Source organism: Mandrillus leucophaeus, unplaced genomic scaffold (assembly GCF_000951045.1).
Source record: "Mandrillus leucophaeus isolate KB7577 unplaced genomic scaffold, Mleu.le_1.0 Scaffold465, whole genome shotgun sequence".
NCBI lineage: Eukaryota > Metazoa > Chordata > Mammalia > Primates > Cercopithecidae > Mandrillus > Mandrillus leucophaeus.
The window spans coordinates 2,376,048-2,395,826 of record NW_012104976.1 but is presented as its reverse complement, the minus strand read 5'-3'; the positions used below and the strand labels follow the sequence as shown (position 1 = coordinate 2,395,826).

Here is a 19,779-nt window from a genome sequence, read left to right as displayed (position 1 = left end):
TTTCTTTCTTTCTTTCTTTCTTTCTTTCTTTCTTTCTTTCTTTCTTTCTTTCTTTCTTTCTTTCTTTCTTTCTTTCTTTCTTTCTTTCTTTCTCTGTTTTATGAGGCTGGAGTAGAGAGGTTGTTATCTAAAAATGTATTATCTTGCTAGGCTGTCTCTCTTCTGGACTTTTGGATGGAGACAGCAGACTTTCCTTGGGGCTCTTTTTGTTTGTTTGCACCCATTGGCATAACTGGGTTGCCTGCTTTTGTGTTACTCAGTCTGAGATATATGAGGCAAAAACAAATCCTAGGGAACTCACTATTGTGACATTCTTGGAGTCCTAAGGTCCTTAGCCAATCTCTCTCTTCTCTCCACTTCTCAGAATCTTATTTTATAAATGATGTCTAATTTAGTGGGAGGATAGGGAAGAGTATATCTATTCCAGAAGCAAAAGCCTCAAATATATGTATTTAAATTACAGTTTTATAATGGTTAGAAGGAAAAAAATAACTCCTTTTTAAAAGGAAAGCAATTTCTAAAAGGAAGCTTTGACAGAGTTGAGTTATTCAAGGCACAGTGTGGTAAAGTGTATACTTAAGATGTTTCAGGAAAATGAAATTGTAAATAAAACAGAAATTTCAAAGGAGGAACCTGTAGAGTGAGCTGGCAGCAACAAAAGCGTGTTAGCCACAAGATACCATTTTCTGCTTAGAAAAACAGCATATTACTAGCTTTGTGCAAACCAAATCAAGTACATAGTACTTTTCTTTTTCTCTCTTGTTCCCTACTTTCCTCTTCCTTCTCCTTTGCTCTCCTTCCCTTTCTTCCTCCTTTTCTTTTAAGTAGAGAAAAAGAGAAGCAGAAAACTGCAGTGAAAACAGGTGGCTCTCAACAATAATGTAGCACTCCTAGTGTATTCCATGAAACCCCTGTTTACAGTAGTATTAGAAGGTTTTAGCTTAAATAAATAAATAAAAGAGAGCTCCATTGTCCAATATCTTTGGAACATGATGGAATGGAAAGGCTAAATCAGTTTGTTTAAGGCAGGACTTCTTATGGCCTGTAATATGCTAATGTGTACCCTTAATCTCCAGGAGGGGAGGAGTCTTAACTTGGCCAGCATTAGCTTAAACAGCATTTCCTAAACTCACAGTGTTTTCCACAGAACAAATTTTTATGAAGTTACCATAAAGATATTTTTTGGTTAGCACTGAAAACCAGCCATCAGCCAAATAATAAAATAGAACTGCAAAGCATCAAATGGCAAGGATTCATATATTAAATGACTGCTTGGCACCTGTAAACAAAGCCAAGAACTTTTTAACAAGAGGAAAACATACCCAAACAGAAATGAAAGATTTGGAAAGCAGTGACTGAACTGGTTAAATACAACTTAGAGATGACACCTAACTTATTTCTAGATTTCTGTATTGTTTTCAAACCTACTACAGATTGTGATCTCTTTATTTATATTGACCAATATGTAATGATTTAATGTTTATTTTGTTGTTTTAGAGCCTTATCTTCATAGAAAAATAAAGGTTGAGTTGACTTACATGCTAAATGCTCAGAGTCTAAGCTAGTAAAAACCATATATAATTTCATAACTCAAGCTACCATATAGTGGCAGTTACTTGAACTGCAGGCAAAATGTCTAGGTAGACTAAGAACTAGTCTTGTAAAATCATCTGTTAAGTGGCATCGAATGTTTCATATTCCAATCTTAATGGCTTAATTACCTCCCTAAAAGGTATTTTAAAAGGATCATTAACTACTTTAAGCTCCTTTAACTAAATTATCATATGTGAAATATTTGTACTCTAAAAAAAGTTGGTTGTAAAGTAAAATTTCATAATCAAACCATATTTCCCATTGATTCATTCACTAAGTTAAGCAAAGATATAGCATCTACTACATTTGACATACTCAAATGATTACTACCCTATGTGCTATCTGTGGTAAAGAAGGCATTTTGGTTGCCTTCTTTGTGTGAAGATACAGTGATAAGTGAAAAAGAAATCTGTATCCTCAATACATATGAAGAAGCACTATCATGTAAGAAACAGTGCTACCAGTAATAAGGTAATAAAGACCAGTTTTATTCTTTCAGTTATCTATTTCATAATCGCAAACTTCCATATTTTAAATTATCACAGAATTGAGAACATCTTTATTAGATAGGAATAACCACGAAAGATAATTGTTTTTTTGTTGTTGCTCACAAAATTTTTTTTTGTGAGCTAATTGTCATTTAATTCATCAACAAGTCTCTTGAGAAACAGAAAGCCATTTGTCAAGTACTGTGCTAACAGAGGTACAGAAGGTATAGCAAGCCAACAATCTAGTAAGAGACAAAATCAATGCATATAAAACAGGGAAAGACATGACTAAGCTTAGAATTAAAACACAAGAACATTTATTTATACTAAAAACAATTAGTTTAAATAAAATTAACACAACTCTATAGGTCAAAAATATATCAAAATGTGTGATATTAAATTATAATAAGTTTTCTTACTTGAGCCTTTAGGCTTTGTAGTTGTCCTTCATAATTCTGAGTCATTGCTAAATTACATTTTTCCAGACTGTCCAATTTCTGTCGAAGCAACCCTACCTGCGTGAAGAATAAAATTTAATTTTACTTTTTCTAAATTTTGCCTGACAAAATCAGAAAATGTGCAAAAGAGAAGAACAATTCAAATAAAATGGCTTTACCAAACCAAGAGTAAATATTTGTACTGCACTTCTTAAAATAGCTATCAATAATTAAATTCACAAAAAACAAACATTGCTAGCACTATTCCACAAGGTACATATTAGGACAGTACGGATGTTTAACAAAAGATCCTTATCATCATCACATTTAAAATTCAGGGTTAGAATTTACTTTGCATTATCCTTTTGGGAGGCTATGTCATCATTACTCAGGCAAAACCTCTACCAATATAATTCAGCTTTTGTGTTTTCTCCATTACCTTCAAGAGGATCTCTGTTTTAGTGGTATTATGAAATAATTGTTACATTTTTGTAACAAGTAATATGTTAAAAAGAAAAAGAAAATTGTCTGAGAGCAGTTCCTAAGGATTTGGCTTATATAATTTGTCTGTTTAAAAGGCAGATGAGGCACTTGCTTACATATCTGTGTCAGTATATATATAAAAGCTAGAAGAAGAAGAATGCATATGCCATGTCTGATGACCTACCTCTACTGTGAAGGAAAACTAGATGCCAGTAACTAAGTTACCTATGCCAAACAATAATATAGTTAACTATGCCAAAAAACTAGGTTCCACTGAGAAGTCAATAAAGGTAGAAAAATGGCTGATGAACAAGTTAACTAATGATGTTTTTGTTACAGTATATAACTAGCAAACATTTCTCTTAAACATTTCTTTTTCCAAAAGAAAAATTCACAGACACAAAGTCCACATTAGATAAAGCGTATGGTTTTCCTGAACTCCTTCACAGCCCTGAGAGCACTCATATATTCTTTTATGACCACCAGCTTGGCAGTGAGCAGCCTAGAGGGACTGAGGAAACTCCTCTTAAGTGGATGTCCCAGGTATAAACACACACCCCTTTACCAAACTCTTTTCTCCTTTGTCCTATAATAAATTTTTGACATCTTACTTCTATTTTTTCCAGCATATTCAAAGAAGCAAATGTTACTGAACTCTGCCTTGTCCACAGTTTTGATGACTACTTCTTTGTTTCTACAGCAGCAAAAGTACTTACATCTTTACTTGCAAACAATATTTTACATATATGTTAAATATTTGCTTACTTTTACAGATCGCATTGACACTACATATCTGTCTCTATCAGCAAATATCTATGGATTTAGGTTCTGATTGTCACTTATTTGATATAATACATTTAGCCTATAATTTGCTGACAGAATTTCAAGCAATAAAGGCTCTTGCTGATGCCTGATAAAAAGTATGTATAATAAAAATATATTCTGATAGAATACTATGTATAACAATCTGATGAATTAGCAATTTGTTAACATATGTATTCAGTACCTCTTGACCTTTCTGATCCAAACAAGTTTGTGCATTTGCCAATTCTTGATCCCGAAGATCTAATCGTGTCTCCAAAGCCCGCATCTTTCTTTCCCAATCCATTTTTTTGTTGCTTACCATGATGTCAATTTGTTCCATTAATTCCTGAAGCTCAGCCTCACAAGGAGAAGTTCTGGCAATTGTAGGAAAGTAAAATACATTTTAAAGTAGTAAAATGTGAGGGCAAGAAAAATTATTACATTGCTCTGCATAGCTTGATCATTATTTCCTGAAATTGTTCAATTATTTAAATGGGAATAAGTTCAAAAGCTGAAGGTTAAATTTTAAAATTAATAAAGCGAATTTCAGAGCTAACAGTGTATATATACTTAATTTTTTAAAATAACATTTTTTAGAGTAGGCTAATTCTAAGGAATATGCTAATTAGGAAAAATTATAAGACTTAGCTTCAGGATCAATGCTCTTCCATATAGGCATACATGTACCTATATCTATCATAACTTCAGAAGGTTTGACAGAGGCAGACTGGGATATCATTCGTGTCTGTTAAGGATAGAAGAGCAAGCCTGGGCTAGGTAGGACCAGATTCAAGGGTACCAACTGGGCTATATTGTGGCTCCTCAAGGAGAGGAATTTGGCATGATATGGCTGGTGTCTGTTTCTAAGGAATTTGATCAGGCAGTGATATGGTTTGGCTGTTTACCCACCAAAATCTCAACTTGAATTGTATCTCCCAGAATTCCCATGTGTTATGGGAGGAACCCAGGGGAAGGTAATTGGATCATGGGGCTGGTCTTTCCTGTGCTATTCTCGTAATAGTGACTAAGTCTCATGAGATCTGATGAATTTATCAGGGGTTTCTGCTTTTGCTTCTTCCTCATTTTCTCTTGCCTCCATCATGTAAGAAGTGCTTTTCGGCTCCCACTATGATTCTGAGGCCTCCCAAGCCACATGGAACTGAAAGTCCAATTAAACCTCTTTTTCTTCCCAGTCTCGGGTATGTCTTTATTAGCAGTGTGAAAACAGACTAATGCAGTAAATTGATACCAGTAGAGTGGGGAGTTGCTGAAAAGATAACTGAAAATGTGGAAGCAACTTTGGAACTGGGTAACAGGCAGAGGTTGGAACAGTTCAGAGGGCTCAGAAGAAGACAGATAAATGTGGGAAATTTTGGAACCTCCTAGAGACTTGTTGAATGGCTTTGACAAAAATGCGGATAGTGATATGAACAATAAGGTCCAGACTGAGGTGGTCCCAGATGGAGATAAGGAGCTTTTTGGGAACTGGAGTAAAGGCAACTCTTGTTATGTTTTATCAAAGAGACTGGAGGCATTTTGCCTCTGACCTAGAGATTTGTGGAACTTTGAACTTGAGAGAAATGATTTAGGGTATCTGGCAGAAGAAATTTCTAAGCAGCAAAGCATTCAAGAGGTGACTTGGGTGCTGTTAAAGGCATTCAGTTTTAAAAGTGAAACAGAGCATAAAAGTTCAGAAAATTTGCTGCCTGATGATGCAGTAGAAAAGAAAAACTCATTTTTTGAGGAGAAATTCAAATCAGCTGCAGAAATTTGCATAAGTAGCAAGGAGCCTGATGTTAATCTCCCAAACCATGGGGAAAATGTCCCCAGGACTTGTCAGAAACCTTCACAGCAGCACCCCCCCATCACAGGCCCAGAGGCCCAGGAGGAAAAAGTGGTTTCATGGGCCAGGCCCAGGGCTCCTGTGCTGTGTGCAGCCTAGGGACTTGGTGTCCTGTGTCCCAACTGCTCCAGCCATGGCTGAAAGGGGCCAATGTAGAGCTTGGGCTGTGGCTTCAGAGGGTAGAAGCCCCAAGCATTGGCAGCTTTCACATGGTGTTGAACCTTCAGGTGCACAGAAGTCAAGAATTGAGGTTTGGGAACCTCCGCCTAGATTTCAGAAGATATATGGAAATGCCTGGATGCCCAGGCAGAAGTTTGCTTCAGGGGTGGGGCCCTCATGGAGAACCTCTGCTAGGGCAGGGCAGAAGGGAAATGTGGGATGGGAGCACCCACACAGAGTCCCTACTGAGGCACTGCCTATTGGAGCTGTGAGAAGAGGGCCACTGTCTTCCAAACCCCAGAATGGTAGATCCAACGACAACTTGCACTGTGCACCTGGAAAAGCCACAGACACTCAATGCCAGTCTGTGAAAGCAGCCTCGTGGGAGGCTGTGCCATACAAAGCCATGGGGGCAGAGCTCCCCAAGACCATGGGAACCCACCTTTTGCATCAGCATGACCTGGATGTGAGACCTGAAGTCAAAGGAGATCATTTTGGAGCTTTAAGATTTGACTGCCCTGCTGGATTTCAAACATGCATGGGGCCTGTAACTCCTGTTTTGGCCAGTTTCTCCCATTTGGAATGGCTGTATTTACCCAATACCTGTACCCCCATTATATCTATGTAGTAACTAGCTTCCTTTGATCTTACAGGCTCATAGGTAGAAGGGACTTGCCTTGTCTCAAATGAGACTTTGGACTGTGGATTTTTGGGTTAATGATGAAATGAGTTAAATCTTTGGGGGACTGTTGGGAACTTGATTGATTTTGAAATGTGAGGATATGAGATTTGGAGGGGCCAGGGTTGGAATTATATGGTTTGGCTCTCAACTTGAATTGTATCTCCCAGAATTCCCATGTGTTGTGGAAGAGACCCAGGGGGAGGTAACTGAATCATGGCGGCCAGTCTTTCTCATGCCATTCTCCTGACAGCGAATAAGTCTCACAAAACCTGATAGGTTTATCAGGGGTTTCTGCTTTTGCTTCTTCCTCATTTTCTCTTGCCTCCACCATGTAAGAAGTGCCTTCCACCTCTTGCCATGAATCTGAGGCCTCCCCAGCTATGTAGAACTGTAATTTCAATTAAATCTCTTTTTCTTCTCAGTCTCAGGTACATCTTTATCAGCAGCATGAAAACAAACTAAGGCAGGCAGGTTTGGAGAGATACTGTAAGTCTTTAGACAGTGAGGTTACTATTACTCATATACATAGTAATATCTGGGGTCTAGGAGGGTTTATTGAGTATCAAACAAAATGCTTAGTATAACAGCTAGGATTATAGCTACTGTTGTTGAGAAGACAGATTGGTAAGTGCTCTCACTACAGAGTTCTTTTTCAAAGAAGCTTAAGCATTCTCCAGGGAGCTGGCATGAGTCCAGTCACTCAGACTGGATTAGCAGGTAGGTATTGAGGCCTTACACTTCAGCCTAAGGAACATACAAATGTCCAGATTAGAAAAGCGAGTTATTTCAGCATCCATTTCAATGGTGGTAATGAGGCTTCCAATGTATTTGTGTAGCTGGGAGGAAGACAGGAGGGACAGGCAGGTGCAACATGACAGCATTTCCTCCATTTAGTTTCACTAAATCAGAATTTTAGAGCTAATTAAGGATCATTTAGCATTTTGATAAAACTCAGGCTCAGAGAGGCCCAAGGTCACACAGCTAATTAATGGAAGAGCCAGAACTAGATCCTAGGCAGCGGCTTCCCATTTAATGTATCTTCCTGTATACCACACAGCAAAAGGCACAGTGTTTTGAATAAGAACATGCTTGAAAAATACAGTACAAATTCGCTCCATTGCAATAAGGTTAGAAACAGGTATTAAAATCCAAAGAATTGAGAATTTCCAGAATCATTTTCTAAGATATCCAGAATCAACTCAAACAGAAGATGTTCCTTTGGTTTATTCAATATGATATTTACCAGTTTTGACATCAGAGAGGTTTTAAGTACAAAGTGCCATTCTGAAGTCTTCTCCTAGCATTCCTGGAGGAATGTGAGGCCCAGAGGCTTTCAATTTTTACTTAAAACCTAAAATAAATCTGACAAAAGGATGTATACTAATTCCTCTATAAATAACTTGATTAAATTTTAAGATTGAATTTTAATTGGAATTATAATACAGGGGAAAAGAATAGAACTATGGTCTGGTGGTTTCACACCGTTTTTCTGTTTCATGACAACATGTACCACCCTGTACTGTAAATAGATTTTGTCTATTTTTTCCACTCTGAAGAAAAAGGACTATGTCAATGTAAGCTCTAGGAAAAAAGAACTATATCAGTCTGGTTCATCACCATCTCACCAGAGCCTAGTATATTACTGTAGCACACAGTAGATGCTCAATAAATCTCTGAAGAATGAATGAGTTCCTTTAATTGATAACTTTTGGCATGTAAGAATGTACCATGCTAAGAAAGTTAAAATATAGGCCTACAGTAGAGTCTGGACATAATGTAATCTACTCAATCAATATTGTTGAGTGAATGGTTTATTTCCTGGTTATGGTTATGCTATGCAAAAGTTAGAATGTTAGACTCTCAGGATGGAAAAACTCTTACAAGTCAACTAGTCCAACTACCCCAACTACCCATCCAGTGTTTGCATTCCTCTACAAATATATATATATATTTATATATGTATATATAATATGCAAAATATATTATGTAAGAATATGTATTTTATATTAAAAATTATTAAATATGATTATATATAATTTTTTTTGAGATGCAGTCTCGCTCTGTTGCCCAGGCTCGAGTGCAATGGCACAATCTTGGCTCACTAGCACCTCTGCCTCCCAGGTTCAAATGATTCTCTGGCCTCAGCCTTCCAAGTAGCTGGGACTACATGCATGTGCCACCACATCTGGGTGATTTTTTTTTTGTATTTTTAGTAGAGACAGGGTTTCATCATGTTGGCCAGGCTGGTCTCAAACTTCTGACCTCAGGTGATCTGCCTGCTTTGGCCTCCCAAAGTGCTGGGGTTACAGGCGTGAGCCACCGCACCTGGCCCCTCTACAAATATTTCTTAACTGAATCATCTATCATACACTACTGATCAGAATCAGCAGGTCTAGGACAGACCCTAAGATTCTGCATCAGTAACAAAAGCATCAAGTGATTCTGGTGAATTCCAAAGTTTGTGACCTGTTTTTCAATATCACTGCTAAGAAGTTATCCAGCCTAGGTCTGAATTCTTCCCTTAAGAGGTAACCACTGTCTGAGATTGTAGCTAGACAATGTGTTTTAGACAGATCTTTTTTATATTGAAGAAGTTTTCCATCCATTGGTCCTAATTTGATCTCAGTGATTCCACTGAGACCATTCAGGACAAATGCCTTTTCAACACAGTAGACTTTAAAGTACTTGAATACAGTCATCGGTATGTCAAATACAGTTTTGAGTGCACTTCTAGTCTTCTTTTGTCAGTGTTCAATATTAGAGACTGAATATATGAATGGACAATAATCAGACCATATGACAGTAGACTCTGACCCATAGTTTCTGCAACAACACAACCAGTCCAGAAAGCCAAGCCACAAAATCTGCAGCATTTGTCCCATAATGGTCAGGGCTTGATCAGTGACTGCCATCTTCCCTAATTTCTGTCCCCACTTCCAACTCAGATCAAACCAGAGAAAGTCAAATATACTCCTCAAAACAATCCCCACTTTTAGTTATTCTGTCTCCAGCCTCTACATGCCAGCTCCCTCCAATGAGGGCACACCTGATCCCTTCTCCCTTTTTTTTACCTTAAAGCTTTCCCACTCCTCTGCCTCCCTTTGAGTCTCTGCCAAATGCAAGTGATAGTGGGTGATTCCCTTGGTATAGCAAGCTCTGAATAAATAAATACCTTCAGTTGTTTTCATTTGGATGATCTTTATTTATTTCCACAAATATTTTTATTTCCTTCTATTGCTCCTAGAGATTTTTTTCTTCACCACTCTGTACTCAGTATCCAGTATACTGCCTGAAAAATACTAGATGCTTAGTACACATTTGCTGAATGAAAAAAAAAGAATGACTACGGTAAGATTTTCAGACCCTTCATAATTCTAGCTCTTCTTTGAACAATTTTTTTTTGGTCAATTTCATCCTTGAAACGTACCATTTGGAACTTTAAGATAATATGACAGGCATGGTCTAATCAGGTCAGAGGGGGTCTCACGGATCCTTTGTTTTACGTGCCATATACTTTTATTTAACCAGATGGAGATCACATTAGTTGAATTTGGGAGAGGAAAGGGTAAAGCAGTGATATCACATTGTTTCAAGGTGGGTTTATTCTTATCTAAAAATCTTATTTCTTTTTTATGCATGCTATGAGTAAGCCACCTATTCACTATCTTGTGCTTGTTTAGTTTTTTGAGAGGAGGGGTCCAATGATAGGGCTGTGTATTTATCCTTATTAAATTTCTGCTTGATAGTTTCAGTCTTTCATTGTGGGTCATCATCACTAGTTCCTTCAGCAAACATTCATTAAGCAGTGTGTAAGGTACTGGGAAAACAGAGACACAAGAGCAATTGCCTGTGAATAGAGAGACTTGCAAGGCAGGCAGGCAGAATAAAAGACTGATGAATATATTCAGGCTCTCAAAAAGGAGGGGTGCTGAATACAGACTTGCAGAGGGTGGGTTATCACAGAAGTCTTCCTAAATGAGGTAACATCTGAGCTTATATTTGGGATCCTGTTTCTATCAGAGAATATATTCTCTATATCTCCCAGCTTTGTGTGAGCTGCAGACTTGATAAGCATTACCTGCTGTGTGTGTGTATATATACGTTTCATCCTGTATACATATATACACACACACACATATATATGGTTTATATGTATTCAGTATATAAATGAAACAGGTACATATGAAATGTGTATTATACATATATAATATACAGAATATAAAAAATACATACGTACATATTTATATATATACATGCGGTTTTTATATATACACAAGTCATTGTATAAAATGCCATAAAGGACAAAGTGGAAGATAGACCCTTGTAGCACTCCCTACCAAGCCCTTCAGGGTGACAGTGATCTGTTGTTTATTTTTAAAAATTATGATCAGACAGTAATCCATTTAATTAGCCTTACAGTTTTTTCTTTCTTTCCCACAAAAATATCATGCCAGAGCCCAAATACAAGTCTACGCTGTTTGTCTGCTGCACCAGCAGGCTAACCTTGTGAGGCGAGGCTGGTCTAGTAAGCAAGGAGTTGGGGTATCCCTGGTGAGTCCTGGTGGCCATTACTTCCTCTTCTAAGGCCCACAAACCCTGCTTATCTCTCTTCCAGAGTCTTACCTAAGATTTAGTCAAACTCAATTTTACATCAAACTCAGCTTTTTATCAAACTTAATATTCCCTTTTGAAATTCAATTGTTCAGTCTTCTAGTATATTTTCTGTTCTTCAGCTTTTCAGATAATTACTTGTAAATCTAGTGAACTTTAAAATAAGATTTTTAAAAAGGCTCAGTGTAGCCTCCTTAATGTAGCTGGGCATTGGCATTCTTTACTATATTTCCGTTACTTCCTTTAGTCAAACGCTAACTAACACTATGCTAAGTATCTTCTTGAACCTCCTTTCATGGATCCTCACAATATCCCCATAACATAGGTATTATTATCCAATTTTAGAAAAGTTGAGTGAGTGGTTAAAAAAGAAAACAAAAGTCCTGTGAGTCTTCCAGCTTTGGAAACTAGGTGGATTGTGTCTAATACACTACTTAAGACATGCAAAACTCTATTCCTTACTATAAGGTGTATCTTGGGAGCAATTCACAAAGGAAGGTCCTGCAGTCAGGCCAGATTTTTCTGCATTAATCCTTCAATTCATTAAGCCAGAAGAGAGGGGGCACACAGAATTCCAGGGTGACATGCCCTTCTAGAGCCTATAATCAAAGTATCAAGATATCGAGTTTGGAGGTGAAGAGGGGGCAAAATAGAAAACTAAATAGTGGCAAGTATACTAAAGAAGGCAGGGGAATGGAAGAAAAAGTCACATTCAGAGTAAAAACAGCCAGGGTAAGATATATGGACATATATGAAGGTGGCCCAGAGCAATTTTGGGCTAGTGGGCTCATACCCCAAAGCCCTTTAACATAGGGCTTATGTGCTAGTTCTTCCCCCCAACTTTTTTTCTTTTTTCTTTTTTCTTTTTTTTTTTTTTTTGATACAGAGTCTCAGTCTGTCACCCAGGCTGGAGAGCAGTTGGCACAATCATAGCTCCCTCCTCTGGTCTCAAGTGATCCTCCTGCCTCAGTCTCCTGAGTCACTAGGACCATAGGTGTACACCACCATGCTTAGCTAATATTTGAAATTTTTTATAGAGACAGGGACTTCCTATGTTGTCCAGGCTAGTCCTGAATTCCTGGCCTCAAGTGATCCTTCCACCTCAGCCTCCCAAATTATTGAGATTATAGGCATGAGCCACCATGCCCAGCCTTATATGCTAGCTCCTAAAAGGGCAGACATGAACCTAAAATAAAAATTGGATAAAAATACTTGAACATTAACTAATAAAAGTTTTTTTAAAAGAAAAAAAGGACCAACCTTCATCAGATACATTGCTATAATGATCATATGACTTGTTAGCCAAACCAGGACAATTTTGAAAGTGAAAGGAGCACTAATAATAATTATGCCAGCACACACAAGGTATAAACAGTTACTATTCTGGACAAACTGGGATTCAGGATTAGCCTACCCATTACCAATGGGAAAAAAGAGGTGCAGAGACAAGTTGTGGGGGAAAAAGTCAAATTTGAAATCAAGACTAAGAAATTTGCTAGAAACCATATAATTACATAGAAACTGAATAACTTGCTTCTGAATAACTTTTTGGTAAATAATGAAATTAAGGCAGAAGTCAAGAAGTTCTTTGAAACTAATGAGAACAAAGACACAACATGCCATATTCTCTGGGACACAGCTAAGGCAGTGTTAAGAGGAAAATTTTACAGCATTAAATGCCCACATCAAAAAGTCAGATCTCAATTTAACAACTTAACAAAATAACTAGATAATCAAGAGAAAACCAACCCCAAAGCTAGCAGAAGACAAGAAATAAACAAAATCAGAGCTGAATTGAAGGAGACAGAGACATAAAAAATAATTCAAAATATCAATGAATCCAGGAGTTGGTTTTTTGAAAAAAATGAATAAAACAGATAGACAGCTAGCTAGACCAATAAAGAAGAAAAGAGAGAAGATCCAAATAAACACAATTAGAAATGACAAAGGGGAAATTACCACTGACTCCACAGAAATACAAATAATCATTAGGGAATATTATACATACCTCTATGCACATAAACTAGAAAATCGAGGAGAAATGGATAAATTTCTGGACACACACACACTCCTAAAACTGAGCCAGGAAAAAACTGAATCTCTGAACTGGGTGCAGTGGCTCATGCCTGTAATCCCAGCGTGTTGGGAGACTAAGGTGGGCGGATCACGAGTTCATGAGATCGAGACCATCCTGGCTAACATGGTGAAACCTTGTCTCTACTAAAAATACAAAAATATTAGCCAGGCATGGTGGCACACACCTGTAGCCCCAGCTACTTGGGAGGCTGAGGCAGGAGAATGGTGTGAACCCGGGAGGCAGAGCTTGCAGTGAGCCGAGATCGTGCCACTGCACTCCAGCCTGGGAGACAGAGTGAGACTCCGTCAAAAAAACAAACAAACAAAAAAAACTGATCTCTGAATAGACCAACAATGAGCTCTGAAATTGAATCAGTAATAAATAGCCTAACAACCAAAAACAGCCCAGGACCAGAAAGATTCACAGCTGAATTCTACCAGATGCACAAAGAAGAGCTGGTACCATTCCTACTGAAACTATTCCAAAAAACTGAGGAGGACAGACTGTTCCCAAACTCATTCTATGAGGCCATCATCATCCTGACCAAAACCCGGCAGAGATACAACAAAAAAAGAAAACCTCAGGCTAATACCCTTGATGAACATGGATGCAAAAATCCTCAACAAAATACTGGTAAACGGAATCCAGCAGCACATCAAAAAGTTTATCCACCATACATAAGTAGGCTTTGTCCCTGTGATGCAAGGGTGATTCAACATATGCAAGTCAATAAATGTGATTCATCACATAAACAGAACTAAAGACAAAAACCACATGATTATCTCAGTAGATGAAGAAAAGGCTTTCAATAAAATTCAGCATCATGTTAAAAACTCTCAATAAATTAGGTTCCAAAGAAACATACATCAAAATAATAAGAGCCATCTATGACAAACCCACAGCCAACATCATACTGAATGGGCAAAAGCTGGAAGCATTCCCCTTGAAAACAGACACAAGACAAGGATGCCCTCTCCCACCACTCCTATTCAACATAGTATTGGAAGTCCTGGCCAGGCCAATCAGGCAAGGGAAAGAAATAAAGAGCATCCAAATAGGAAGAGAGGAAGTCAAACTATCCTTGACATGATCCTATATCTAGAAACCCCATAGTCTTGGCCCGAAAACTCCTTAAGCTGGTAAACAACTTCAGCAAAGTCTCAGGACACAAAATCAATGTGCAAAAATCACTAGCATTCCTATACAACAACAGTTAAGCCGAGAGCCAAATCAGGAACGCAATCTCATTCACAACTGCCACAAAAAGACTAAAATACTTAGGAATACAGCTCACCAGGGAACTGCAAGATCTCTACAATGAGAATTACAAAACGCTGCTCAAAGAAACCAGAGATGATACAAACAAATGGAAAAATATTCCATGCTCATGGTTAGGAAGAAACAGTATCACTAAAACGGCCATACTGCCCACAACAATTTATAGATTCAGTGTTATTTCTATTAAGCTACCTATGACATTCCTCAAAGAACTAGAAAAAAACCAGAAAAAACTACTTTAAAAATTCCTATGAAAGTCTAGGTGCAGTGGCTCATACCTGTAATCCCAATACTTTGAGAGGCCAAGGTGGGCAGATCACTTGAGTTCAGGAGTTCGAAACCAGTCTGGGCAACATGGTGAAACTCCATCTTTACCAAAAAAATACAAAAAATTAGCTGGGCATGGTTGTGTGCACCTGTAGTCCCAGCTACTGGGGAGGTTGAGGTGGGAGGATCACTCGAGCCTGGGAGGTGGAGGCTGCAGTGAGCCGAGATTGTGCCCTGAATTCAAACTATACTACAGGGCTGCAAGAATTAAAACAGCATGGTATGGGTAACAAGAACAGACACATAGACCAATGGAACACAACAGAGAATCCAGAAATAAGGCCACACACCTACAACCATCTGATCTTCAACAAACCTGACAAAAACAAGAGATGGGGAAAAAACTCCTTATTCAATAAATGGTGCTGGGAGAACTGACTAGCCATATGCAGAAGACTGAAACTGGATCCCTTCATTATACCATATACAAAAATTAACCCAAGCTGGATTAAAGACTTTAATGTAAAACCCCAAACTGTAAAAACCCTGGAAGACAACCTAGGCAACACTATTCCAGACATAGGAATAGGCCAAAATTTCATAACGAAGACACCAAAAGCAATAGCAACAAAAGCAAAAATTAACAAATGGGATCTAATTAATTAAAAAGCTTCTTCACAGCAAAAGAAACTATCAACAGAGGTAAACAGACAACCTACAGAAGGGGAGAAAATATTTGCAAACCATGCATCTGCCAAAGGTCTAATATATCCAGCATCTATAAGGAACTTAAATTTACAAGAAAAAAGCAAACAACCTCATTTAAAAAATGGTCAAAGAACAGACACTTCCCAAAGAAGACATACATGCAGCTAACAAACATATGAAAAAAGGCTCAACGTTACTGATTGTTAGAGAAATGTAAATTAACACCATAATGAGATGCCATCTCACACCAGTCAGAATGGGTATTATTAAAAAGTCAAAAAATGGCCGGGCGCGGTGGCTCAAGCCTGTAATCCCAGCACTTTGGGAGGCCGAGACGGGTGGATCACGAGGTCAGGAGATCGAGACCATCCTGGCTAACACGGTGAAACCCCGTCTCTACTAAAAATACAAAAAACTAGCCGGGCGAGGTGGCGGGCGCCTGTAGTCCCAGCTACTCCGGAGGCTGAGGCAGGAGAATGGCGTAAACCCGGAAGGCGGAGCTTGCAGTGAGCTGAGATCCGGCCACTGCACTCCAGCCCGGGCTAAAGAGCAAGACTCCGTCTCAAAAAAAAAAAAAAAAAAAGTCAAAAAATAACAGAATCTGGCCAGGTTGTGCAGAAAAAGAAACATTTTATACACTGTTTGTGGGAGTGGAAATTAGTTTGACCACTGTGCAAGACAGTGTGGTGATTCCTCAAAGACCTAAAAACAGAAATACCATTCAACTCAGCAATCCCACTGCTGGGTATATACCAAAGGAATACAAACTGTTCTATCATAAAGACATGCACATGTTATCTTCACTGCAGCACTATTCACAATAGCAAAGACATGGAATCAACCTAATTGCCCATCAATGGTAGATGGAATAAAGAAAATGTGGTTCATATATACCATGAAATACTATGCAGCCATAAAAAGGACAAGATCATGTCCTTCGCAGCAGCATGGATAGAGCTGGAGGCCATTATCCTTAGTGGATCAACAAAGGAACAGAAAACCAAATGTCACATGTTCTTACTTAAAAGGGGGAGCTGAATGATGAGAACACATGGATACATAGAGGGGAACAATGGACACTCAGGCCTATCAGAAGATGGAGGATGGGAGGAGGGAAAGCATCAAGAAAAATAACTAATGGGTCCCAGGCTTAGTGTGTGGGTGATTAAATAATCTGTAAAACAAACCCCCATGACACAAGTTTACCTAGATAACAAACCTCAAATGCACCTTTAAACTTAAAAAAGAAAAAGTTAAAAAAAGAAAACTATAGGATTTGGGGATATTTTTATTGCGTCCATTTTCACATTGGCAAGACATGCCATTATAATTTTCAGAAGTGTTTTATCAGCTCCCAAATCAATGGGCACATTTTCTAAAATATTTAAGCCATAAAAAAATTTGGACAATTTGAAAAATAAACACAGCATGAGAAAAATTATACTAAAAATAAGTAATTAAATACTACATTTAAACAAAGGAGTGAATTCAGTTTGGAATACATGAGATGTCTAAAATAGAAATAGGTCTGGAGCATGGGAGAGGGGTTTAAAAGACAAATATGGAAGCCATCATGGAGAGAAAGAAGGGAAGGAGGGAGGAATTACGGAGAAAGAGAAGCTTTGCTTTTGCTGATTCCTCTGCCTGGAATGCCATTCCCCCAGATATCCAGATGTCTATGTCTCTCACGTTTTTTAGGTCTTTCTTCAAATGTCACCAAACCAGATTTATTCTGTAACTCTCTATTCTCATAATCTGCTTACTTTTTCTGCTTAGTGATTATTACCACCCCCCAACATAATACTGATTTATTTGTTTGCTATAATCTGTTTCCCTCCACTTGATTATAAGCTCCAGTGAGGTCTCTGATACCATTGCAGAGCCATAGTATCAGCTCTAAACTTCCCACTTCCAGAAAAATAGGAACCCTAATTTGCTTGGGTATTATATTACAAGCTTCTGATTTTTATTTAAATTTTGTGTTTTAGCAGACCTCTTCTGACAATAATCCAGCAGGGGAATAGAATGCCACCTCATTACTGTCAGACAGTGGTAGAAGTTCAGGTTCTTGACTCAGCCTCTGTTGCCACTGGGAGGGAGGAACTCCTCATTACTGTTGGGTGGGGGTGACAGTTCAGGCCCCTAGTAGTTCTGCGCTGATACTACCTTGGCTGGAAGGGGTAGGGATGCCTCATTACTCCCACCTCCTCCAACACTGTGTGAGGTGGGTTCCCTCGTTATCATTACCAAAGTGTCTTGCTTTCCTTTGCTATGGTAAGTCTCCCTTGGGGTTGTTGGTGATTTGAGGCAAGATTTGGATATTCCTGAGTCCCTGGGCCATTGCACCAATTATGCCTCATATGCCACCTGCTTCTAATATAAATGGACAGCCTCTATGGGTAATTTGACTAGCTGTCCTTTGTTGATTCATGTTTTTTTTCCCTATTCTTGAACCATTTTTAGTAGTATATAACTTGAAGATTTGTAAGATTAGCATAAAGTATTTGCATTTTCCCCTCTCTCCTTTTTAGAGAAAATTTGGAAACCATTTCATGGCATGGATTCTATAGTGCACCTAGCTCTGTGCTGCTCATCTTGTACTCTAGCATTTGTACAGATTACAGGTGTAGTTACTCTACAGCACTATGGGTTGGCCAGTGGATTTCCCCATAAATGGCTATGCCATATGTGTTTGTGCTTTCAAATGGCAACATGTGAAACATATTTCTGTCATTCTATAACACTTTCTATTATAAGAAGCAACAATAACTTAATAATTGCTTTAAGAGGTAAAAGGGAATAATAGCCAAATGTATCTCCTGATTTCAAGACACAACCTAACTTAAATAACATTTAAGGATGAAAACTGTGAGTCTTAGTATGTTACCCTCAGAGAGTCCATGAAAGCACATGGGTCTGTTCTGTTTCTGGCTGGAGCCATTTCTACATAACTACTCCCCATACATTCTCCAATTAAAAAGACAAGTCCTCAATACCTCAAGTGTGTCTATGAAAATTGTCCTGGATTCTCTTCATTTTTTCACACCCTGCTTTTATACAGCCTCATTTCTACCTAATTCTGAACTCTTGATTCAACTCTTCTCTAGTCTTTTGAAATTGGTATTTATATTTTATGTCCCTGTTGTTTTACAGTTTATTGCCTTTAATAGGCTGTCATTCATTCAACAAATGTTGACTGAGCTGGGAGCAGTGGTTCATGCCTGTAATTCTAGCATGTTGGGAGGCCAAAGTGGGAGGACTGCTTGAGTCCAGGAGTTCAAAACCAGCTTAGGCAATATAGTGAGACCCTATCACTACAAAAAACAAAACAAAAAAATTGTCAGTTGTGGTGGTATGCACCTCCCAGCTACTTAGGAGGCCGAGGTGGAAGACTGCTTGAGCCCGGGAGTCTGACATTGCAGGGAGCCAAGATCACACCACTGCACTCCAGCCTGGGTGACAGAGCTAGACCTTGTCTCAACAACAACAAAAAAGCTGACTGCATAATTACCCTATGTCAGGCACTGTGCTTGTCCCTGTGGTGTGACAGAAGAGAAGACAAAACATTGCTGAACAGAGCTGGGGCCCCTGGAATACGCTGGCCTACAGTGTTATAGGACTAACTTCTTAATGTTCTTACTACCACTGATACTTGTGTTGCTACTTCTCTTGCCAGCTTTTCTATTTTTGTCTCTATTTCTTCTTTTCTTTCTGCTTCTTGAGTTCAAGGAGTGTACAACTTTTATACTAACTGCTGTCCCATGAGACTGCTTCTTTCTTTTGGGGAGAGAACCAATGCACTCATAACATATCTGTAATATTCATGTTTTTAGCACTTCTCTGTTTCACCAGTGCTCTGAGTAGAGGCTCACAAAGTTCAAGGTGGTTCCAAAGTGCCATACAACTAAGCACCACAGACAACCAGATAAGGTTAGGTGGGTATGCACCTGATGTACATATCTACATTCACACATATCAGATTTTTAAGAAAATGTAAGTTGTAACTAATCTTTTTTTTTTTTTTTATACTTTAAGTTCTAGGGTACATGTGCATAATGTATAGGTTTGTTACATATGTATACTTGTGCCATGTTGGTGTGCTGTACCCATCAACTCGTCAGCACCCATCAACTCCTCATTTGCATCAGGTATAACTCCCAATGCAATCCCTTCCCGCTCCCTGCTCTCCATAATAGGCCCTGGTGTGTGATGTTCCCCTTCCCAAGTCCAAGTGATCTCATTGTTCAGTTCCCATCTATGAGTGAGAACATGCGGTGTTTGGTTTTCTGTTCTTGTGATAGTTTGCTGAGAATGATGGTTTCCAGCTGCATCCATGTCCCTACAAAGGA

The 19,779-nt window shown here is 38.5% G+C and overlaps 1 protein-coding gene across 2 annotated transcripts in view; it reads right to left on the bottom strand.

Moving 5' to 3' along the window:
* Positions 1-19,779, bottom strand: part of CCDC67 (coiled-coil domain containing 67) — a 101,110-nt gene that overhangs the window by 66,470 nt on the left and 14,861 nt on the right. For both annotated transcript variants that reach the window (XM_011995009.1, XM_011995008.1), the window contains exons 3-4: positions 4,008-4,179; positions 2,501-2,596 (exon numbers count right to left, since the gene is read on the bottom strand). In XM_011995009.1, the coding sequence (XP_011850399.1) occupies positions 2,501-2,596; positions 4,008-4,179 (268 nt within the window). The remainder of the gene's footprint in view (positions 1-2,500; positions 2,597-4,007; positions 4,180-19,779) is intronic.